The 26360-nt window shown below is 37.6% G+C and overlaps 1 protein-coding gene across 1 annotated transcript in view; it reads left to right on the top strand.

The window, feature by feature from the left end:
* LOC128472748 (glutamate receptor ionotropic, kainate 3) overlaps nucleotides 1–26360 on the top strand; it is a 206578-nt gene that overhangs the window by 170464 nt on the left and 9754 nt on the right. Inside the window, exons 11-13 of the mRNA XM_053454688.1 lie at nucleotides 7621–7844; nucleotides 21520–21638; nucleotides 23760–23977. Coding sequence (XP_053310663.1) covers nucleotides 7621–7844; nucleotides 21520–21638; nucleotides 23760–23977 — 561 coding nt within the window. The remainder of the gene's footprint in view (nucleotides 1–7620; nucleotides 7845–21519; nucleotides 21639–23759; nucleotides 23978–26360) is intronic.

Genomic DNA, 26360 nt, shown 5'->3' on the forward strand with positions numbered 1-26360 from the left:
TCAGGACAATGGAAACCTTAAGTTTGTGCAAGCTGCCTAATTTGCTCTGTGTTTGACATTCATTGTCAAGGACACAAGGATGACATAGCTACACTTCCATACTATCATCGTTCTGCATTGGAGAACAGTGTACTCTAGGTGCTAAAAATGGTTGTTGATCAAACTTAACCAATAACTTGTTCCTGATCATCCAAGTACTGTAACATGACATTACAGTCCCTGCGCTTAATTGTATTTAAGACTGCATATAACGCTGACATTTCTCCATCATGAAATAACATGCTGTTGGAGACATATTTTTTTTAACTTACCCAAACAGTGTAAGGTTTTGTTATACCATAATTAAGGCCAGATGACTTTTTTCATTAGTGATGATCTGCCACAAGGACTCTGGTACCTTGTGAAGGGGTCCAGTATTAAACTTAGTATTAAGGGCAATTGAGGATTGAGGTTTGCAAGTTTGGATTTAATTGAATGTAAGTTAATACATAAATACATTTCTTTTTTCATCAAGTTAAGGGAGACAGGTATTATTTCCTCACACTTTTAAATCAAAGTTTATTGGTTTAACCATAATTGAAACACATGTATACCATTTACAATAACATCAAAGATATATACGCATCTTATCCATCATATACACCAAGTTCCCAAGTTCTAGTACAAATCACAAAAGTAGAAGAAAGAAAAGAAAAACAAAGAATATGCAACATACAAAAGCAGCAAAACATAACAATATATGCCTCCATAAATGTATAAATATTGTTCAATGCTCTATTTAATTTCCAGTGCAACCAGATATTTGGTGGACAATAGTCTTAGGTCCCCAAAAGGAAGTAAACAAACTTATATATTTGTATTGTTATGCATGATAGTGTCTTTTCAAATATGGATATGTCTTTCTTCATAATTGATAGACAGTAATGTTAGTGGTAGATTAATAGCAGATGAGGCTATACATTAGGGCACAGTAATACAGTATATATTGTAGGCTTCCTTGTGGCACTGCATGATCTCTAGGCTGTGGGCCCCTCACACCAACAGTCTCCAAACCATGTGGCCCTTTGGCCGCTGGCAGATAATCCACAAGGCTGTCTATGCTACTGTATAGTTCATTGGCCAAGTACAGAGCCGCATCAAGCAATATAGGATTATGAATACTGTGGATTGTGAATTATGTCTAGTGGTATAATCACGTGGGGCCTAATTTTGTGGCTTACCTAGGACCCAATGAGCAGGCATCCCATTGTATAAAGCAATTCAGAAAGGACACACTAGGGTAACAGTAAGACTAACTTACAAGGCTGTATATGAATCCAGAGTTCTAATTAAGAAACTCAAATCATACGCCTAAATTCACCATTACATGTTAAGTAGAAGGAAAAAAATATATTCCGTGAATATATATAGAAAAAAATCTCTTCTGCTTCTTTTAACGCTCGGACTCAACTTCTATTCAGACAGTGTGAAGGGGAGTGAAAGGGATTCTTTAAACATGGCAGATACCGTCTAAATATGTCATTTATATGCCGTTTCTGGAAGCATAGCTCTTACTGAACAGGCCAACTGCATTTGTTTGATACTGGGGGCGTTGCTCTATCTGTGAAATGGTGCAGAAAATCAATATGAATGAGACAGAGGAGCTGAGGAATAGAACAGATAGGAATATATATGTGGTTTGAATAAGATGCAGGATTTAAAGATATAGACTTATCAATCTCTTTTTACAGCAAGCAGTGTTGTTTTGGTTTTTTTATTACTATTTGTAGGACACAAAAACACCAGGGATTAATCAATTATGCACTACAGAATGGAAACCAATAGTTCTGGGCAAAACGTCTGTTGATCTAAAGGGGCACTAAAGCTACCCTGCCAACCAGTCTTTTACAAAGATAATGGACCAGCCCACTTGAATGGGAATTTTGACCATACCACTCATTTACTATTTTTAATAAACCCTTTTAAGGGGATATTTGATAAGTATACTTACAATCAAGGGATTCCATGTATTTCATATTGTTCTTGTGTTTCTATTAGCACATTGTGGGTAAAATGCATTTAGCACATAATGTAATGCATCATTATGTAATCACATGACACAACAAAATAACTGAATCACTTCTATCGCTTAATGTATTACACGTAGCATGAAATTAACAACCTAATAGACATGTGAAAGTGGGCCAAAACACATTTCTGACTAATGTTTCGGTTTCTTTTTGGCACATTCATTTTGGGCCAAACATTTTGTTCCCTTTTCAAAAGTTGGAGGCATTTTTGATTCAGGAACAAAATAAGTTGCCAGGTGCACACATTCACTCACACTATCATTCTTGTTCACTCTCAGAGTCTCTAAATGTTTCCCTACCTTTTCTGTCGACCCCTTTCACTTCTGCCGACCGCTTCCTCCATATCTTCTTCTTCTCCATTCTCTCCTGTCTTCTATATTCTATCTTCAATCTGCTATCTTTCTTCATCCACATCTCCGTGAACATAACCTAGTGGCAACTTCCACCAAAATGGAGGTGCTGCAGTGACGTCCACTGGGGTTGAAGGGCCAACCCCAGTAAAATTCTGCATTTGAATAGCTTGGATGGCCCTGTATAAATTCTTAAATCAGTGAGAATTAATGAAAGATGGCTCATTGATTGAAAAATGCAGGGCATGCTCAGCTATCAGAAGAGAAGTGTGCCAGGAATTTATAATGCCTCAACACTTGATGGTACCACCCAACCATGTCCCTTGAGCCCATGCCAATGGCTAACAATTATTATCATTATTATTATTTATTGTTTTATATAGCACCATCAAATTCCGTAGCGCTGTACAATGGGTAGATCACACAAACATGCATTTCCCCCCCCCCTGTACCTGCTCTTTTACTCTCCTGCATACTACCTTCACTACAAACTCCTCGTGTCCTGCATAAACTCGCCATCTTGTTGGTGAAATAACACTAATATTTATCACTAATCTGTACTCACAATTCTAATCCTCATCACTTATTCATTATGTTTGATTGTCTTCTTTGCCCTTGCCCTCTTGCCTTCATCTACTCTTCTCTTCCACCTTAAGTCTTTGTTGAATTCAAGAAAAATATTGATACTATCCATAACAAAATCCTGAGCAGCCATTCTCCAAATCTATTTGTCAGGGTTCCACCCTGCCAGCATGGACTATGTGCTAATTATTCATTATCATTATCATGTCTACCTGCAGCCACCCTTCCCTCAGGAGCACCCCTTTCTAATTACTTGGGACAGCTGAGCCACGTTACCTGAGTTTAGCCCTGCCCTTTTATACCTGCTCTGCCCTTCAGTCTAGGCCTTTGCATTGTTTTGCTTGGGTTCCTGTTGGTCTGCTTGCATAAGCTTCTCCCGCGGATGACTGTGGCTACATATACGATCCAGATTTGTGCCCCAGACTTACCTGCCTGTCCAACCGCTTCCAAGCTGTTTGCCCTGCCTGAGGGCTTCCAAGCTGTGTGCCCTGACATTCTGAGTTCTCCTGTCCTTGCTTCAGTTCCCCTGTCCTCGCCACAGTTCCCCTGTCCTCGCTACAGTTCCCCTGTCCTTGCTACAGTTCCCCTTTATTCTTCAATTCCAGTCCTGGTTTTCTGTCTGTTGTGTGCCTGTCTGTACCTATCTACCAGTCATGATGCATCAAGGGGTACAAACAGAGCCCCTGGTATCCCCTGCAACTGGGCTGCTGGCCCAGGTCCTGACACTATTTCACCCTGCCCATTTAACTTCTACCTATTACTTTGATCTTCAGACCTCACTACCCTCTCCCATAGTCCCCATACTAACATGTAAGTAATTATTACTTGAAGTATAAGAGCAGGAAAACTTATATAAAGGGAGTCCAGCATTTATCCATGTTAACAGCCTGCAATAAGTTGATTATTCACTACACTTCAGCATCACCATTCCCCGCTGAACTCCAGACATGGATTGGTACTAGCCACAGCTGACATTAGAGGCCCCATACATGAACCCATGTATTCTTGAAAATAAAGCTGCGTTTTTAAAAATTGTGGCTTTGGTATGGGCAGATTGCAATTACCGATTTCCAGGAGGCTTCCAGATCACAAGGAAGTCCTTCACAAGTAGCAGAGGATCATGGGTAGGTAAGTTCTAGAGTTAAGGATAAAAGTAAGTGATAAAAAGTGATTTTTAGCAAAATCATTTATTATGCATTAATTACATATGTAATGCTTTATAAAAAAAATAAGAATACATTTTGGGGGTTACCCTTTAATTGTGTACCTAAATGTGCCAGGTAATGACTACAAAAAAGGGTATACAGTTAAAATAAATTCAACTAATCTTCTTCCTTAAGTCTGACTGTTTTTCTCTTCCTCCATCTGTCTAATATTACAATTTTTATGCTATATATATTAATATTTAAAAAAATATTTTTCTTGGAGTTGGCTAGACTTATGTACATACAGTACATATGCATAAAATGTGCACCACAAAATTTAACGAATATCTCATTAGTCCTTTGCTTATCATACTTAAGGCTCCCTAGACATTAGAAAAGCTTGTCTACTCATATTACACAGACATGCACATTCTACCCCATAGATCTATACGTTTTGTGATGTTACATACGTCTGGTGAAGATTTTCCCATTTTCATTGTTCTCAAGTACTGCATGGATGCCAGATAATTTATAACAATGAAAAAGTGGCAAAACGGCTTTTAACTGAGGAGATATAAAAACTTAAAACAAGCAATAAAACAAATGTTCCCGTTAAGGATTTTTAATGTAATGAAGGCAGCTCTTCCCAGATTTAGGTCACATAACAATTAATGTGTTTACATGCATCTCATTGTAGCGGCATGCTATATTTCTTTGTGTTATCGCATCCAGGATAATATAGCAGTTGCCAGGATAATTACTTATTTTGTTTGGCGAGTGCAGCAAAGTCAAAATGCTAGATAAACATCACTCCGTCCTAATTTAAAAGCCATCAGTACATTTAATTAATAACTCAACTTCCCCTGTATTTGCTTCTTTACTGCTTTTATGACTCCGTCTTTCTTCCCACATCTGTGCTCTCTGTATAAAGTGCTCTTATATATATAGCTCTGCAGTTTATTGCGATTAACTATGGCTGTATTCCTGTGCATAATGGATTTCTGACCCAGCTACATATAATTAAGGAGATGGAGCCCAGTTATAGTGTTCCTGATATCTTAAAATATCTGCTTATTCTCCAGTAACAGCTGGAAAACCTTTACCCTGGAGTCTATTTATAAGGAATAGCAGGTTATCTAAATAAGCATGTGTACCTCTCTGTGGATGCATGAACAAATATGTCCTACATCATTTTACAGTTCTGTATAGTAAATAAACCAACATAAATCCAATAGCGAAAACTTTTACATAAAATATCTCCAAAACAATCATATTAAATGAACAAACCAACAAGCTATAGGTTTCTTAAATAGACTTACGAATGCTAAATGATGTGAAGCTGACCATTTGCCTTTAAGTAAACATTGTTCCCCGGTACAGATTTAATAGTGCTATAGGAGATTCAGTCTGTCATAAAGTTGCTTATTGCCCGAAGATGATGGTGAATGTCATTGTCCAGAAACAGCTGTGAGGTAGAGGTTCTACCAGGTCACCGTTCATTTAATGTGGGCATTTGCAATACCTAACATGTGGGGTTCTGTATGAATGTATTACATTTTCTAAGTAACTTACTTGTGGGGTATGATTTCCCTTAAATGGGTGTGAACTATACAATATTCTAATATTCTAATAAATTATGATTGTCACCCTCTGAAGCCTATTGTTTCCTTGGAAGAACTACCGGTGCTAGTCAACAGTATGACTTCCATCCGCCTGTAAATTTAAAGGAGAGTATTAACAATAAATGTACTGAGATGTAGCCCTCATCATTACTTTCCACCCTCTGGGTGTTCGTTCATGAAAGGATATGCAATTAGTAGGACTGAGTAATACCGGGGAAAATGTCATCTTCAAATATATTGATGGAGGCTAATAAGCCTCACAAAGTCCTTGATCTAGTGAACCTCCTCATTTCTGATGGGGAAATCTGAATGAGAAATCACAAACTAGATGAAAAAGTGAATATTACTATCCAAAACTATAACCAGCAGCACATTCAAATAAGAATGGCCTTTTTTTTATTTATTACTAGATAATGAAGCCCATGGTACCAGACAGAATTTTCACCTTGACTGCGTTTTCAGCTGTAGCTCCAGAAAAACTGGCATACAATTGTCCTGCACTAAATATAGGTTGGGACAAATATATTCCAAACTTAGTTAAAGTCTGACCCTGTTTATGTCGTTCACTGCAAAGTTTAAGAAGAAAATCCCTATCTGAGGGTGTCAAAGAAACATGGTATCCATGGTTCTTTGACAGTGTTGCCGACCACAGGTTCTGTATCATGTAGATGTCCTGTTTTTTGGCCTAAAGGCTAATTGCGATATAATGCCAGTAAAATTGGCTCAAGGACGATAGGGCAAAATGCCAGTAAAATTGCCTCTAGGGTATGACACTGGTTGTCAATCAGTTGTTTTCAACAGTGTATTTTTCTCTTGAGGTAAGTGGGTGTTTAGCTTTAAAAAGCCATTAAATGTATTACTCAGTTTGTTGCCCAGGTCTGTTGTATTATAGAGATTTGAATTGGAGCACAGAAAAGCATATGGACCAGAATAGACATCAAGGGTGGGAATAAAATGCTGATAGGCCTCTTCTGTGTGGCATTATGCATAATAGAATTGCTAGAGTGTATGTAATCATAAAAGTACAGTTACAACAATACTATAGATGTTGTGTATCCACTATTTCAATGGAATAGTTACCAGCAATATATTATATATTAAGCGGGGGTTACAGATTTAATTTTTCTGATTAGGTATAAATTAGCTATCATGATTTTAAATTCATTCTATTTACATAACAATGTGATTCTACTGGGAATAAACTACACAATAGAACTGTAGGCATTGTATCTGCTTATCTGAAGTCCTGTTTCGGACATTTGTCATGTTAGAAAGATTCTGATGGTATTATTATGTCTTAGGCCTCTGCAAGAGTTTACAACCCCGTTTTTAACGCGAGGTATGATGAAGTGAGTTTACAACAGGAGCTGATATTTGTCAGTGAACTAAGGTCACCTACATCAAAGTCATCACCATTAGCTGTAGATCACTTCATAGGCTCTGACATTGATGTATCCCTTGTACAGAGTATAATGGTAATATCACAGAGATGGACAAATAAATACAGTATATGTTATTATTCTGTGGGCTTTTCTTATCTGGCATCAAATGTTTTTAAGTGAGCATTGTGGGAAATTTCTGAGTTCAGATGGGGAGTCTTTTGTTAACAAAATGAACAAACTATTGATCTGTTGTTTAGTTGGCATGTAAGAGTATCAGACTGTATTAAAAAATTAGTGCAGAATGTAACAACAGTTCAACATAAATAGCTGTAATTACACATGGTGTTACAGACCAATTTTGCCACAAAGCATATAATAGCATTACACCAAATGAAGTGTATAAAACATGCAAAACATGTTACGACAAAGCAGTATGTATGGTGACCTCCATCCTGTCTGTGTCTTTTCAGAAAGCAGACCTGGCTGTTGCTCCTCTCACTATCACGCACATTCGTGAGAAAGTTATTGATTTCACCAAGCCATTCATGACTCTGGGAATCAGCATCCTGTACAGAAAGGCCAATGGAACCAGCCCCAGCGTCTTCTCCTTCCTGAACCCACTGTCCCCTGACATCTGGATGTACATCCTTCTAGCATACCTGGGTGTGAGCTGTGTGCTCTTTGTTATAGCAAGGTAAGATGGTCTAAGGTATTTTTATGATATGCCTGTTATATGGTTACTCAGGATCTGTCCCTTAGATTTGTGCATTTGGATTTGTCTGAATTGCATATTAAGTGAATTTTGGTAATTTGCCGATTCGTACGAAGCCACGAAAACGAAGCTAGACTCCCCCTACCAGAAACAAGGCAAAAAGCTCAGAATTTTCTTTTCAAAATTTGTGGGATCATGTTTGCTTAGACTCTCACTAACTCTCTCATGCTCTCATTCAAGCTCTTGTTCACTCTCTTTGTCACGCTCTCTAAATGTTTCCCTACCTTCTCTGCCGACCACTTCCAACAACCACCCCTGCATCCTCTTCATCTTTTATCTTCTCCTTTCTTCCTTTCCCTTTTTCTTCTATGTTCAATCTGCTATATTCAATCTTCTATCTTCGGCCACATCTCCATGGTCATAACCCAGCAGGTACTTCGGCGAAAAAGGCGACTCTTCCGGTGATGCCCTCTCCTGGACCCTTCTAATGGGGGAGAGAACGTCACCAAAAGTCGGGTTGAAGGGGACATTCTAATACATTTTGGACAATACTTTTAACTTTATGGGAACAGTTTGGGGAAGGCCCTTTTCTCTTCCAGCATGACTGTGCCCCAGTGCACAAAGCAAGGTCCATAAAGACATATTTGGATGAGTTTGGTGTGAAAGAACCTGACTGGCCTGTGTAGAGCCCTGACCTTAGCCCCAATGAACATGTTTGGGATGAACTGGAATAGAGATTGCGAGCCAGGCCTTCTTATCCAACATCAGCGCATGACCTTACTAATATTCTACTGGGTGAATGGGCAAAATCTTGTGGAAAGCCTTCCCAGAAAAGGGGAAGATGTTATACCAGCGAAGGGGGACCACTTACATATCAATGTCTGTGTATTTAGAATGCAATGTCATAAAAGTCCCTGTTGGTTTGATGATCAGGTGTCCCAATACTTTTGTCCATATAGGGGATTTTTAAAAACTTTTATATGGTTCATTTGACAGCCTGATCTCCTGTTCAACAGCAGGAATTTAGCCATGTTGGTGAAAAATGCAATGACATAATAGGGGATGTGTCTTGGTCTGCAAGGACTAGTTTTTTGTGACATATCCCTTACATCTACTGCCTTGAAGAGGCTCAAAATGTAATAATGTAATTACACGCTTCATTTATAAACACTTTCTGTTATGGTTGTAGAACAGGTGGAACTCTTTTACTCAGCAAACAGTCTGAGAAAACAGAAACATCAGTGGAGAAAAGACAGATCCTAAAGAGTGACTGTCCCCGTAAAGAGGGACTCTTGGGAGGTAGGGTAGCATACAGTCTGCTCCCCACTCGGCTGTCAATTCTTTGCAGCATACACAGTTTTGCATGAAGTTTTTAATATATAGTCAGTGCACCTACATATTACAGTAGTGTGTTAATCAGAATCTGGTTCTTATGGCACAGGTGCATGCTATCTTAACTAAAACAGTCACTTGTCTCCTTTAAAGAAGGAAAGCAAATATGCTTATCCACAAGTACAGAACCCAATTACCATTACAAAAGTAATACAATAGTGTACTGCGTAAGTACCAGCAATAAATTAACAAACCTATTCCGCTTCTCAGCGTAAATAAAATAAGCTTGTATAAGGAGAGCAGGTGCTGAACTAAAGAGTGTCTTGAATAAATAGCTTTATTGTGCCTCCTTTGCCTGAATATTATAAACAAGAGCTCTTATGATCCTAAGCCTGCATCAGCTAATCTTTCTTTTAAAAACCACCTACACCTTTCTGCTTCCTCTGATCTTATCTGTAATGGATTTGCAACTGGTCTGATCTCTAATCCATGTTTAAAGGATACAGCCAAAGCCCCATTTTAAAGCTCTGTAGAGCCAATAGGGAACATTCTATGTGTAGTTCCATTGATAGGGCTGTTTTTTCTGGATAACCCAGAACCTTTATTTTAAGGAAAAAGGGAAAAATTATTGTCAGGAAGCTTGTGGTGTCATCTTGTACTTTATACAATAATTGTTGTTCTGATACAGGTATTAACAGAAAATACTATTTATAACTGTACTAAATGTAGTAAAATTTTATCAAAAATGTAGGAGCTGCTAAATTCTAAGGACCAAATAAACTTTTGTGTTTTTGCTATGTCTTTCTTCAAATGTTAGTTCCCTCTTTTTCATTTAGAAGTGCCGTACTTAGGGGGGTAAGCCATCCACCTAGGGTGACACTCATCAGGGTGTGTCACACTGGCACACCCCATGAGCACGGTGCCCCGGTCCGGTCCAAAATTGCTCGCCAGCCCTTTGTGAACGATTTTGGACCAGACCAGAGAGGCAGAAACGTAGCAGGTTCACATAACGGGAGGGAAAGCTGATTTTGAGGTAAGAAAGGGAGAGAGATGGTAATTGAGGGAGTTTGCATATATATGACTATATGTACATTAAAGTGAGAGTGTATAAGCGTGTGTGAGCATGTATGTGTGTGTCTGTGTGAGCATCAATGTGCATGTGTGTGTGAACATGAATGTCTATGTGTGTTAGCATGGATGTTTAAGTGTTTGTGTGTGAGCTTGAATGTGTTGAATGTGTAGGATTCAATGGATGTGTAAGTGTATCCGAGCATGAATGTGCATGGGTTAATGTGTCAGCATAGATGTGTATGTGTGTTTGTGTGTGAGCATGAATCTGTATGTGTGAGCATGTATATGAAAATGTTGGTGTGTGAGCATGGATGTGTATATGTTTATGTATGAGCATTGATGTGTATGTGCGTGAGAATGCATGTGTATGTGAGTATGGATGTGGATGTGTGTGTGTGTAAGCATGAATGTGCAATTGTAAGTGTGAGTATAAACGTGTAAGTGTCCATGAGAGGAAATATGTATTAACACAAGTGTGTAGAGTGTAAGTGTGTGTTAGGGATGCGCATATGTTTTGACAGGCGTGTGTAAGTCTTTCCAAATGTGAGAGCGTATCTAAAAATCTGTGCCAGTGGAAATGTGAGCTACGAGGGAGGGCAAGGTGCATAATATAGGATCTAGGATATTTGTTTTTCCAGACAAGTAGGATTTACTTAAATCACATTCATATTTGACATTACTTTTTAAATCGCATATTTATTCACAGTTTAACAGGTAAATATATTATACACAGCTAGTATAAATGGGAGTAAATGTAAACAAAAGTAGTTATTTTTTTTATTTTTTAACCTCTACCTAAACCTAACCCTATCTACCTAACTCTCTATTAACTTACCCTCATCACACTAACCACACAACATAAACTTTAAAGTACAAATGAGCAAATTAACCCCTTACGGTAAAAAATAAAACAGTTCATGACAGGCTTAACTGAGTAACATGCATTAAAACAGGCATATCAATTTCTACATTCTGTTAGCAAAAGCACTAGTTAAAAATCTTAGATATCATCAGGTCACTACGGAGTATGACTGAGTCAGCTGCAGATTGTGTGAGCTGTGAGTTTTCAACCTGAGACTGGAGCAAAATCCCTAAAATACAAGGCCAAACCCTGAGATGTCCCAGGTGTGGTTGATTTCCTTATAATGACTGATGCATTCAGAATGTCATCGCCCCTTCATTGACACATAACTCTAAAGCTTTTTGAGGCACTTCCAGGGAAACAGATTTTAGTATGGAACTGGTCATGATTTCAAGGAAGCAGCAATGAAGCATTTTGCCACGGGAAACACGCAAAAGTAGTTAACAAACGTGAGTGAGCCTTGGCACTGTTAACAAAATTTATGGCCATTTTAGTCCACAGCTACCACAAAGAACTGTGAGCAGTATTCCCTAAGTTTTGGCACCAACGTGATTTACGAGAAACATTTAAATTGGCACCAGAATTTTCCCAGTTGCTTTTTGATATGTAAGCACTCAATATAACCGCTAATTCCAACCTAAATCGATATCAATTTGCTTAACTTGCATATAATAACTTTTAGAACACTCTTTATCAAGGCAACTCTGGGCCGATTGCTAAATTTGAAGCAATTAGCAGAAACATTCCATTTGTGCCTGCTGTGACTTCAAGAAATGTAGCACTGTCCCCAAATTACTTTAGTGTTGATGAATATGGCCCTTAATTAGGACTCCACGTTGCCCACTGACATGCTGTGAAAATTATCCAGTGCCTTAGGTTCCCAGTGTCCCAGGAAAGCAAATCTTGCTTTCCCTAAGTGGCCTCCATGGTGTGTTAAATCTCCCAAGATTTAAGATCAGGCACAAACTTATATGATTAACTAACTTATTAAACATGCAGTTGGTCAATTATCGTTAGTTATGGCTATTAACACTCCACCAAGAGTAGAGGAGGTGAAGCTGCCTGTTGTGAGACCTGAATTGGAGTCAACTCTTTTAGATAGGCTTGCAAGCGTCATACTTTTTGAATATATGTAGCGTAAGAAGCTATGTGTAAATAGTTGGTGCTTTATAAATAAAACAATAATAATAATAATAAAACAATGATCTTAGATGAACTCATCTGCAGTGGTGTATTTACCTCAGAAGCTGCCTTAGCACTGACCCAAGGCGTGCTGCCCAGCCTCCCCACCACTCACTAGTATACTATACTATATACCACGGCGTGTCATGTCTTAAAGGCAAGTGTCTTTTACTACATCCTATGGATGTAATCTTGCTAGGTTTTTGCCAGGACCTTTTCATTATACATTATACCCTTATTTATCAACATGTTCTCTCTTTCAAAAATGTTTGTGTCTTAGATTTAGTAGTTTATTATTTTATTATTTTACAGCAATATTTTCATTTGGTTAGCTACAGTCATACTGTATAAAGCATTTCATGGGTTTCTAGGAATACAAACCGTTTCAGTTGAGAAATCCCAGGACTGTGTTCTTAAGAACAGCACAAGAAAGATTAGCCTGTTGTCATAGAGAAACACAAATCTGAATTGTGCACTAGGGTGCAGTAGATGCTATTATTGTAGGTCAATGCCACTTAAAGCCAACTCAGGGGCTATTAAGGAGGATGCTAGACTATGGATTTCATAGTTGCTTATAATAAGGCTCCCAAGCTCATAGATGTGCCACAGCATTTAAGGAATAGAATCCCTTAAGAGCTTAAAGCATTAGACCCAAATGACTGCTCTATATTTGCATTCACAGAGCAGACTTGCAGGATGGCCTCCCGGTGGAAATAGTGATTTTTTTAGTTGTTCACTGAGCATTTTGTGGTCTTTCCATAGAAGATCCAACATTAAAATGAAAGCTTTAAAGATAGTTGCATTCTAAATACATATACATTAATATGCAGTTGGTTCCTCCAATAACACCTCCCTCTCTTTTGTGAAGGCTTTCTACAAGATTTTGGAGTGTTTCTGTGGGAATTTTATGCCCTCTCATCCAGTAGAGCATTTGTGAGGTCAGGCACTGATGTTGGACGAGAAGGCCTTGCTCGCAATCTGTAAGGGACTGCGCCCACTAGACGCGTCTGCAACTCTATGGCAGAGGGCAAAAAAGTCTGAAGGCTTCAAAATCCAAGAAGGGAATTGTGGTCGGGCGGTCTGGGTTTGGGGCAGGCAGCAAAAAATCCCAGGATCGCCAAAATCGCCTGGAGTCCAAGGAGAGAACACTGGGCTTCTGTGCATGAGGCAACAGAATAACCTGGCAATGAATTGGAGGTGTGTTGAAGCTTTATAGCCCCAGCCCCCACACATTTCTTTCCCCAAACCACACATTCTAATGAAGTGTGTGTGCGTGTCATTTAGTCAAATGTCCAATGTATTCCAATTATACAAAATGGTAGATCTGCCTATATGAAAAGAATATGATTTTCTGATTCATAGCTTAACTATATTTTATGAGTGTAAGAAGTGCTTAAATGTCAGAACCAGTTTATGATTTTATAGGGCCGTAAGCAATGCAAACATATTTTGTAATATATGAAGCATTGGGGAGCACAGATAATGTTTCATACAAATTTGATAATTTCATGACAATTCGCATTGTTACTCTTTAGTGCTTTGATTAAACAATCTTGCTATTGCTGTTCATTTAGAATATTTTGATAGTTTTATTGTTTTGCTTATCCAGATTACTGTTACTGTTCTTTTGTGTTCTGTGTGTTTATGCTTTCTTTCTTAACAAAAGTTGCTTTCTTTATCTAGACGTTAATTTTATTGTTGTACATAATGAACACATATCACCTAACCATTGACACCATGGCTCTATATTGCTTGCTGCGGCCCATGGTCCACCATAACTCCAATAGCCTAGATTGCCCTGAAGCAAATACCCCCCCATACCAGGTGTAGCGTATGGAGAGGCACTATGTTCTAGTGTTAAAGAGATTTGTTCAATTAGCACAAAGAAATATTGTATTTCTCTAGAGATATATTTTTTGTGCCATGCAGCAGCCAGAGACTGTGACCTATCCCTGGAGATGTAATTTGTGCATGAATCACTATTTTTATTATTACTTGCATTTTCTCACTGTTCATTTTATGAACATTATTTCCCAGTGTCACAGCAAAAAAAGACAGAGGAGAGAAAAGTAACGTGTTAAATAAGAAATCATATTTCTACTTAAACTTATCCATGAGATGGTAGGAGCCTGAGGCTAATTGTCAAACAGGCTAGACTTCTAATATACAACCTGCATTGGTAGACGGATTGAACATGGGCTAAATGTCACTTCATTATATCTCTGGTCTGGTTTTAATGGATTTTACAAGATTTTCCTTCACTGGGCTCAAATTGCTATATTACAAGTTTTAGAATATGCCTTGTGACTTGGACAGTGAAGGCTCATGCACGGTACCAGTTGAAGGCATCAGTGTCTTTTTGATCTTTCTACTCAGCTGTGTTCTCTTTCTTTAACCCGACAGGGTCTAACCTAAGTAAATCAGATGTATTGAGGACTGCTAATTGAATAGGACACAGCTTGCCCGCATATGCAAAGTAGTTGATTTATTTACAACAGAATTATAAATGATAACAAAAATACGTAGCGTGTACTGAACATTGTACAACAGAAGATGTTATGGTTGAGTGTAATATTTTTATTTTAGATCTTAAAATGCTTCCCCTGGAGCCCAAATAACTCCTGAATGTTTAGACCAGATGTGCAATGGAGAACAGGGATTTGGAAATTTGTTTAATTGTCAGTTTTGTTATTTACAGAGTCGGTGAATTTTCTTAAGTTAGTTCAATGATTCAATGATTTTGAATCCTAAACGAACTTATCCTGGTAACCATTGCTCCATTTTTCATATCCTGGGATTCAACTGTTAAGCTTCTGATTAAAGTCTCGTTTCTTTTCATTTCATTAATCGCACTTTTCTCCTTATTCTCCACTTAGCCTTGATATTTATACATATGCCTGACATGGGGGCATTCTGTATGACTGCATACCTCCTAACAATAGCCTGAGTGGGCAGTTAGAGGTGTGGGTAGGAAGCAGGGATTTACCAATACTTTTGATGTGATTTTGTGACCTTTAGAAAGTTACTTATGTAACCAAATAAGGCATTTAGAAAAAGTTACATAGTATTTAGTTACACATTTTCAGCTGTTTCTATACATTATATTTTACTTATGTATTTATATAGCGCTGACAGAATCCTTAGCGCTGTTACAATCAATGGAATCATTTTAAATCACACACAATAACAACTGGTATAAAAAAGGAGAATAATTACATTATTGTAACCTTGATACCTTCATACCCACCAAAAATTTTGAGACAACAGGAAAGAGGGACATCAAGGATGGAAAGGTAGTAAGGATGGATCGGTAGTGACGAGGGATTTGGGAAGTATGTGACTGTATTAAATGATTACAAAAACTCTGGCAATACTTCTTTTTGGAACACACAATGGGTTTGTATAGAAGTATTTGAAATCTGTGTTTCTTTCCCTGAAGTTTCCAAAACCTAATATAGTGGGAGATATTTTGTCTCATCCCTCTAAACAGCTTATCACTAACTGCTGTACGCAGCTGTCCTTTTAACCCCTGCTTATCCATGCATCACCTAATATACCCTTATTTCTTCTAGCACTACTTTCCAGATACAGTTAGCCATTATTGTTCTGCTATTTTATTAACCTTTTTGGTCTGTAAACCCCTTAACTGTCAGAAAATTCTCACAAGAAAACCTCTTCTCTTGGTTTTGTTCTTTCCCTTTCAGCTATATCTCACCTAGCTGTTGGCCACTCCAGTGTAGTTATTCTCACAGGCTAAGTTTCCAGACGTTTCTATTCTGTACTCATCCAGTGCTTTTATTAGGCTCCTCTATCCAGTCAATTTACTACTCTGGTTACCCCATCAGTCATATTATTACTCTCTGTCACCCCTCCAGTCTGTTATCCCATTCCTTCCATTCCATGTAAAATAGTAAGACATATTTTCATCTCCCTTGCGTTATTGCCTATAAAGTACAATACGCACTATTGTGCTTGCTAAAACTAAAAAGTGGGCAGGCTAGCCATGGCATGAACCAAGCTAAGGTGAAGGCATCATTTGTTCATGATCTATACTCACCCCCTAAATACATGGTCCATGCGTGTGTTCATATAGACATGGGAGGACCAGCTTGTTTGCTCAACATTAGCTGCATTTTGGTTATTTTGCAAGTGTAATGTTTCAATGTGCATTTGGTTTGAAGAAAATACCATCTCTGGAATAACAATACTGGATACTTTGAAAACCAAATTGATAACATTAAGCTAGTCACATATATAGATGGATTCTTGAAATAGCCAATTATTAGCTTTAAAATATGAAATTGTTCACTAATGTTAATGCTTGCTTTGAAGCTGATGTAAGTGCTTTGCACTATTTCTATCTTCAAAGTCTCAGCATGTGTGATACTTAATGGCTGCTTTCTTGCCATCTAGTTCACTAATGCTAATGTCCACTTTCAAGTTAATTGTAGCATTTCCACAGAACAGTGTTAAACTTCTCAGAGAATGCATTTTCACATAATTTATTTTTACATGTGCATAGACAATACTTGACCCTATGTGGTGCTGGCCAAACATACCAATCAAAATACACTCTATGGACAAAAGTATTGGGACACCTGACCATTGCATAGGGACTTTTATGACATCTCATTCTAAATACAGTACATATAGCTACAAAGAAGGCACCAACTACATAGCAATGTATAACAGCTTTAACTCTTCTGGAAGGCTTTCCACAAGATTTTAGAGTGTTTCTGTGGAACTATATGTCCCTTCATCCTGTACAACCCTTGCAATGCTTGCAATGCCCGTTCCAGTTCATGCCAAATGGGTGCAATGAGCTTCTGGTCAGGGCTCTTCCAAACCAAACTCATCCAAAGATGTCTTTATGAACCTTGCTTTGAGGCACAGCCATGCTGGAATAGAAAATGGTCTTCCCCAAACTGTTCCCACAACTTTGGAAGCATAGCATTGTCCAAAATGTCTTGGTATGTCCTCTTCAGCATACCAAGACATTTTGGACAATGCTATGCTTCCAAAGTTGTGACCTGCTATGCCCAGATAAATTTGTACTGCCCTCCTAATAGAATGCTTACGCAGTGGAAGCCCTAACTCAAAAACAAAGTCTTACCTAAGACCGACTATGTCAAATAACTGATCACAACATCCTGGTATTGAAATCAGGGAAGTTCCTTGTTCCTCTGCTAAACTGCAGCTTTTCAGAATTATCTTAATATTTACAAGGCCCTATAAATTAATTTTGCCAATAATTTAAACAAATAGGAACATATGTATTGAATTTCTTAGTTTGTGTAAATATACAAGTGACAGAGATGATTCCTCCTTACAAATAAGACATGCAGGAGGGGAGCACCATGTTGAACTTTGGGTACAGGTCCCTCAACCCATCTGTACAATTGAAAATAGCCGCAATATTCTCCGGGAAAAGGTTCAACCTGTGCAAAAGCCAAGTAACATGGTGATGGTGCAAGTCAGCAAAAACACCTAAAAAATCACCTGACATGTTTTGTCCATACTGGCAGGATATAATCCTGTTAGTATTCCTTATATATGAAACATGGGATTCAAAACCTACAGATAGATGGATAGATAGATAGATAGATAGATAGATAGATAGATAGATAGATAGATAGATAGATAGGTAGATAGATTAAGAGGGGCTTCTGGATTTTAAGAATACAAATAAATAACAATTAACCAGTAACTCCAGTTAATAATTTGGTAGCATCTGTATAACATATATAATAAGCATATCTAAGCAGCCTCAAATTACCCCTTTATTATATAAATAAATGTGATATTGATATCTATATCTATACACTAGACCCACCACAACTTTTGTTGTGCATCATCCGGCAGTGAAACATTTGGTTCTTTAAACAAAAGATAATAAAGTATCTTATAATCAGGTTTTATATTGTTTTAAAAATAAGTTATATAATTCCAGATGTCCTAGTTCACCGAGTGTTATCTTTATAGGTATTGCAATATTAAATGTATACAATATAAAGTATTGAGTATCTAGATTATTCCAGCACTGGTCTAAGACCTGTGCAGAAAAATATCTATAGAATTGAATCCTACTATAGCCCCTGTCTCTACCTTTTCCAAAATCTAGACACATCTTTTATTATACAAGTATCTCCAGCTAATGTGGCAGCATTATTGACAATACAAGAAAAGGCGATTGCAAAAATACATAAAAAAGGCAGTATTAAAGTATTATTTTCAGTAGATGCGTGTGATTAGGCTAAAAGTAATCATAAAGCAGCCACCATAAAGTTTGCACTTTTACAGCATGATTAGGAAAAACGTAACGAGCTGGACAGAAAACATATTTGCAAAGTTTACATTTTTATGTTTCACAGTAAGCGTTAACCGTTTCTGTTCGTTTAAAGCCCCACAATACCGAAACATGACACTTACTATTGTTATGTATCAGCAGCAGTTGCAATGCAAATTTGTAAAAAACAAAAAAGTGAAGCAATCAATATGACCACAAATGAAATGTTCCTGCTTAATAAAAGCATCCGGCCCTTCTGTACTTGAGTCCTCAGGCATATCCAAAAGCCTGTGCGTGAATCCCTTGATGAGTCCAGCTCAGCTCATGAGTGGTTTGATAATCAAAGTTCTGCTGTGCTACTGGCTCACCCACAACCAATAAATATGTAATGAAGCCCTACTTCACTTTACTTTCTTTCCAGGCAGGTGAGTGGTATTTGTCCACGTCAACTTGCTACTACTGCCTACACACTTGACTGTCTAGGGCTAGCCACCCCGTCACTGGTAGCTATTCTCAACTGAAGAAGCCACTCCGGCAAAAGAGGGAGAGCTTCTGGTAGCCTACCCTAGGAAGTTCCCAGGTTCTTCTCACAATTTAACCACCAAGTTCATCATTAGAATGCTAGTGTGCGTTTTCTGTGCAACTTAACATTGCACAAATGAGAACTTTCAGTGCTTCAAAGACTAGTGCACGCAGTATTTTGTAGAGCACAGAACTTTAATCAAAATTAGTAACATTAATTATATCTTCTGAATGTGTTCACAGTATGAAACCTCTTTGAAACTTCCCATGGATATTCATCTTGTGAAATCATTATTATACATTACATATTCTGCTTGGTAAAATATTTATGTAACATTTCTATTCAAACTGTGCATCGCAGAACAAAATTCCTATTGACGCAATCACTAGATTCTCCTATAGCTGGTTATCAATACTTCATATTAGCTTCCCAGACCTTAAAACTCTTCCTTCAAAGTGCACTTCACTGCCTAAAAAATTCATGGCTTTCATCTGTGCTGTCATTTGAATGTTAGCCTGCAGTTCTGTTTGCAGGACTTACTGTTCCTAAATGTGAGGGGGTGACATTGTATTCACAGCACTGCCTTTTATCCATGAGTGCTTCGTGTTTTTGACTGGTGGAGATCACAATTATCACAAGGTCATCCCTCTGAGACTATATCAGAGGCAAAGGAAATGTGTGCTTTGTGCTAATAGTAGTGAATATCTGACTGCAAAGTAATAATAAAACCGGACAGCTATTTCAATATTCATATAGTCATCAGTATTAACATTTTGTTCTGGGTCAAAGTACGGTAGTTAGAAAACACTAAGGAATCTGTATGGCCCGTCGAGACTTTTATTCATTTTATAGTAAAAATGTATAATGCCAGCCTGGAAGACATAAAAAAAGCAAAATTGTGGCCACTCTGGTTCCAAAAATAACATTTTCACCTGCAAAAGAAAGAAAAAAATGGTCAAATATGAGAGTGCTTGCCGGATGCCAAAACACAATTCACATAATTGCATCAATGGGGCTTATATGATATAAAACATAAATTAAACCATTAGTAGGCCTATCAAAGATGTTCCGTCATAATCATGATTGGTCTATGTTGAGTGCCTGGACTACATGATGTAGCTCATGGTATTTTCTTTGGACATGCTATATGAATTATTTGGGATCTTGCACCAATAAGGAATCGGGCATCTTTGATTCATTTTGATTTTCTATACAGTATGTTTGAAATTCTTTGTGTTTTTAATGAAATTTGCAATAAATTATCTTATGTGCTAATATGTTTTTTACTGTATTTTTTTTTTTGAGCGGTGAAGACCATGTGACGTAATAATGATAGAGGAATGCAGCATACCCATCAGTGGCTTAACTGTGGGGGTCCCCAGTTTCTTTCTACCCACTGTTGAGATGTGGGGAGGTAGTCTAGTAGCATACTGACATGCACACTGACATACTTACATATCTACACAATAATATACTTACACACAAACTCACATGCTCAGTAACATACTTAGACACCCAAACACTGCACACAGTAACACACTTGTGCATGATAACCTGCTTAGGCATGTACATTTATACAGTAAAATAATTACACAAACATGCAGTAATATACTTACACTCACAGTAACATTCTTGCACAGTAACACATACAAAGTAACACACTTAACACAGACGTACTGGCTGAGGAGTGGGAAGTCCAGCAGCAAGCAGCACTTCTGCTGGGACTGAGGGAGCATGGTTGCAGACCCAGTGGTATTCCTGGCTCAGGGGGGGGGCTGACAGTGCTGGCGTTGGGGGTCCTACTGAAAAGGGAGCGCCCCACCGTGTTACATCAGTGCTACCAATCTAAAAATACATTTCCATTTCCATTGATGTAGACATTGTAGGCACTAACCTTGTGCTATTTAATATTAATCTTGGTGGATATATCCCTTTCTTACTACAAGAAAATGATTTCGACTTCTTCCATTGCAGAGATTTTTATACAGACATTACCCATTCCTACATAAGATATACCACATACAGTATGTGTTTCAATTCATTTCTATCTGGAGCTTCAAATCTTAACCTAGTTGTTCCTGATTTGACAAAATTTTACCCTTATGAGGTAGATGCTGATGTTGATCATTCATGCTTTCCTATTTGCACTGAGGGCTAATTACCTAATGATACGTATCACTATAGGTGGAGAAAAAACGTATAAAAAGCAATTCTTGAGAAAGTTTAAAAAGTCTTATCACTATATCCACCACTGGGATGGTCCAATTAGTTGAAATGTTTCAGTTGTCGAACTTTGCACCTGAACCCCCTTTCATACACAGCCCTCCAAATATGAATAAACCGGGATGTGCTGCTTTACAACGATGAAGCTTTAATTTTCCAACCTGTTTTTCGATTCCAGGTTCAGTCCTTATGAATGGTACGATGCCCATCCTTGCAACCCAGGAACTGACATCGTGGAGAACAACTTCACCCTCCTAAACAGCTTTTGGTTTGCAGTTGGCGCTTTAATGCAGCAAGGTACGACTACATTAATATATGTGTTTTTCTTTAAATCTAATTTCTTCCCCAAAGTGAACGCTTTCCTGCATTTCGACAGCTATGAAAAAAAAAAAAACAGCAGCTCTTGTCACAAAAGAGCAAAGCAGTACAAAAAAATAATGTTGTCACCTTCCTGTCACTAAGCACCGGAGAGAAACTTTGTCACGGTTTGCTGTCACAAAGAAACATTGCTGTTTGAAATTGGAGTGTTGTCTTTAGCAATTACAGAAATGCTTGTCACCGCCCTTGTCTTGTAGTCTGAGTTACTTCATAGGTGTTGAGGTTTTCACTTCTGAGCATTCATGACACGGCGTCTACAAACTAAAGACACTGTAGTTTCAAATATCAACGCAAATCATATTTCCATTTAAACAGCTATGTAGTGTAATTTAACATTCACTTTAATTTAAGTTCGAAATGCGTTAATATTTTTTTTATCTTTACTTTTCTGTCCTACCAAATAAAATAAAATATGTCACTTAGACATTTAATATTGCCTTCTTCCGTGAATCTGGTGTCACACTCTGGTGTCATACATGAACATACAGTTGAACCTGAAATATTATCCCAAGTCACTACATGTGTTGTGTACTCAGAAAAGGACACCGAGATGTAGGCGCAAAGGACGCCTGGCAATTTAAGAATAAAAAGAAACAATAATCCTCCCAAAAATAGAGAAAGTGTAGGGAGCTTTATCAGTTACATCAAAGTGCAAGACAAATGGAATCATTTTACATTATAGGAGTGTATAGGAGTTTTACGTTTTCTGAGTAGTATTTTATTAGCTGATGTAACTAATACATTTCACTTGACGGGTGATGCTGTGAATATATTTTTTTTTTTTACATTGTATAACTTCAAAAAGAAAAGAAATAAAAATCCTGCAATTTCATATTGAAAAAATTAAACTGTCAGGATGTGTTTCTGTATTTATGTATATATGTATTCTTTGTTTGATATAACATACTGTGCTAGTCTTCTTTTAGTTATTAGTTTGTTTGCTTTCAATTCTCCTATGTGTAATCCGTTGAGGTCCTAAAGGCATCTGTAATGTGAGAAAACAGGATGTTGACAGACTTTGTGAATAATACTCAGCGGTCACTATTTGGTATGGAGCTTAGAAAGCCGTTCTAGGTTCAACAACATTAATGCTATTGTGGAAGTGAAATTGAATAGTAAAATGAGTCAAGGTTGTCAGCTCTCCCTAGTAAGAGGTACTTACAAAAACACCTCAGCTTATATTATGTTCATAACATAAGAAAACAATTACAGATTTTTAGAAAAGTGTTACAACAGAATGAATAACATATACAAAATTACTATTCATCCAAATGAGAGTATTTCAAAAGAATAATTCTTTTGTTCCTCTAAGAATTAATAGGGAAAAAAGGGGGAAAGGTTATGATTTAAACATTTTAAATGTATGCATTGAAAATGTATACCTTTGTAAATACAGTCCAATTCTACTTTCCCCTAATCCACCTGATATATAGTCATGTCATAAACGGAGAACTAGCAGGTCTTTGCTACTGAAACAGTCCAGAGCAGACTTTGCAGTTAGGGCAGTAAAGTCCTGTAGTGTGGACCATGTGAAGGTAGTGATAGTGTGTATTTCCGTGGCTTCCTACAGTGGACGTGAGATGATTTTAGATGAACATTACGATAATTGTCATCTGCTTTGTGACTCGACACAATCAGGAATATTGTCAAAAAGTATCCTTATTTATTTAATGCCTTTAATAAATGTTGCCCATGAAATAACTTAGATTAATTTATGAGAAGCTAAAAAACTATTTCATGGGCAATATTCATTAAAGGTATTTAATATTGGAATGGAATGGCATTGAATATTGGAATGGAATGCATCTGCTGATTAAAACCAGGAAGAATGGCCTTTTATAAATATGGTCCACTGTATTTTGCCCAGTGTACCTTGGGTCTTAGTCATTATACTTCAGTGGGATGGAGGTATACATTCAAATACAAGAAATTAAGAATATTATGGTATATATTCAATACTTGGTTGAGTAGTTGTGTGAGAAGTTGTGAAAGCATTTACATGAAGTAAGCAGCTATTTATTTATTTATGATTTATTTTAGGTTCTGAGTTAATGCCCAAAGCTCTCTCAACCAGGATAATTGGTGGGATTTGGTGGTTTTTTACACTCATCATCATATCTTCCTACACGGCTAACCTCGCTGCATTCCTCACAGTGGAGAGAATGGAATCTGCCATTGAGTCCGCTGACGACTTGGCAAAACAAACCAAAATAGAGTATGGAGCTGTAGTCGATGGAGCGACCATGAACTTCTTCAGGGTGAGACCTTCATGACATCAACTTACAGTTTTAGAGGGAATGTATTGCTTAGATGTCTACGGCCTTCATCACTAAGCTCAAACTTCAATATTTAGGTGCTAGGTGTGCATGTCTTATGCCTTAAGAACGAATTTGTGGGAGTCTCAGAGTTGAAGGAGTCATATAATTATAATATGAATGCAAGCTATTTGGAACAGTATAACCACAAAATTGATTCCTAAAACATTTGTATTGCTTATTTATATCTGAAGATGTTACATGGGGTTATTTAGTACATTGACCAATACAATGTAGATGAATGTTACAGAAAAGCCTTAAATCTATTCATTCATAACACAAGCAAACCCTTCACAGTAAACCTGTGTGTGGAAGGTGCTTTTCCAGATTTTTGCCCTGGAAACAGTTAGGCCTAGGGATGTCTTTTGCTAAATAACACTTTGCTGGTTTAATCTGCCTCTCCCTTATGAAAGCTATGATAATGTCTTCTTATAATTTAATTCTATAATCCATTCTTTGATAATCAATATATCTAAACAATACACCATCCCCGCAATACTGCTTTGTACCACATATTGCATTGTTTCAAAATTAAGTAAGCTTTACTAAGAAAGGACAGGTACAATAAATGCATGAAGACAAAAAAATGAAATTGATACAAAGAAAATGAAATGATAAAAAAAAGTATTTAAAATGAAATGTGACTGCAATGCAAACTTTTGTGAGAGACGGTCTTTATAGTCTTGTTTCAAAATATGTAATTTTAGAAAAACGCTGACAGTTTACCAATAAAATACCATCCCAGTCTGTGTATATGCTCCTTGTGTCAAAAGTGGACAAACCAGTAGGGACATTCCATCGGTTTCCATGGTGACTGCTCCACATTTACCATACCGCCACTAGAATTTCTCCTTACAGCAACTAATATATGGCATCCATTATGCAAAATTAGCTGCGTTTGTTTTGTACATAGTGACGGTATGTGGCGGTTGTATCATGTGCACTCCTGTACACCAGCAGTTCACATCTGCCTTTTATGCATCCTCTGCGGGTGCCGGAAAAGCAATTATTTTATTCCTTTTGTTCCACTGTTTTGGAAGAATCAAGATTTTAATTTGCTTCCTGAGGATCGTGCAGCATATGGTAGTATGATTAAAATAACAATGTGTAAGCTCATCAGCACATAGTCTGATGTTAATCTGGTGAATGTATTTTGCATCGCATTGCTTGGGTTAATGCCAATACAAGTACAAAAAAAAAATAATCATACTGTGGCTGATCAGTGCGTAGGGTAGCGGATTTGAAGTTATTCAGCGCTGTAGCAAAGACATTCAGTATGACAAATTATCATAGTGAAATTAGCCATAGGCATGATGAGCTGTTTTGGCAGTGGTATAATACACTACCCACTTTCTATTGAAACCAGGCCCCAGGAAGCCATTTTACGTGGTCCACACAGCAGTTACTAGAATGACAGAAGTGGCAGTTCATTGCTTGCTAGACCGGATCCTGGAAAGTAATAATGTAAATGGAGTCAAACTGTTACCCAGCTGACTAATAATGAAAGACTTCAGGTTTACACAATGATATACAGCCAGACAGTAAATCACACTGTACCTGAACAATTGATCTCTTCGGCGCTCATTTTATTAAATTAGAGGCAATGCATAAATATAGATTGACTGCCACTTCGAGTCTCATGTGGCCAAGCAATAACAATTATAAAATCTACAAACACTTCCTTGCCAGGAATGAAGTTAACCCATTAAATGATATATGGATTTCTTATGCATTGTGCTTTACGACTTATTAAAGATCTACCTTTGATACAAGATGAAGATTTATGCGTACTGCAGATGATGTACGTATAAGCATATGTGCAATATGAAAATGGCTGTGGAGGGCAACAGCCAGCCACCGCCATGTAGGCAACCTACCCAGCTGCCTAGTGAGACAGTGGTTGTGCTTATTTAGGGCCACTCCTAAAGGAGAATACATGGCTGTGGCACCATCTATAGTCCTTCCCTCAAATATTGATTTATTTTTTTTATTTTGGCATGGATACATAAATTGGCCACAGTGGCCAACTACGTAAATCCTCCACAATACATCATTATTGATAATAATTTACATAACCATAATAAAACTTGTTACAATGTATTTTTTATTTAGACATGTTGAGACTCTTTATTCTTTACTTAGATGTTTTATCCGGCAAGTCATTTACCATTATATTGTTCCCTAATAATGAGACAGTCACAAACTTAGTACCAAATCAGTACCCAATACCTGAACTTGTAGGCTCCAGCTACCCAAAGCCCACCCTTGCTGGATACAGCCAGGTCTGCCCACTGACATTGGTGGGCAATCCCGCTGACATCAAAGC

Source organism: Spea bombifrons, chromosome 2 (assembly GCF_027358695.1).
Source record: "Spea bombifrons isolate aSpeBom1 chromosome 2, aSpeBom1.2.pri, whole genome shotgun sequence".
Taxonomy (NCBI): domain Eukaryota; kingdom Metazoa; phylum Chordata; class Amphibia; order Anura; family Pelobatidae; genus Spea; species Spea bombifrons.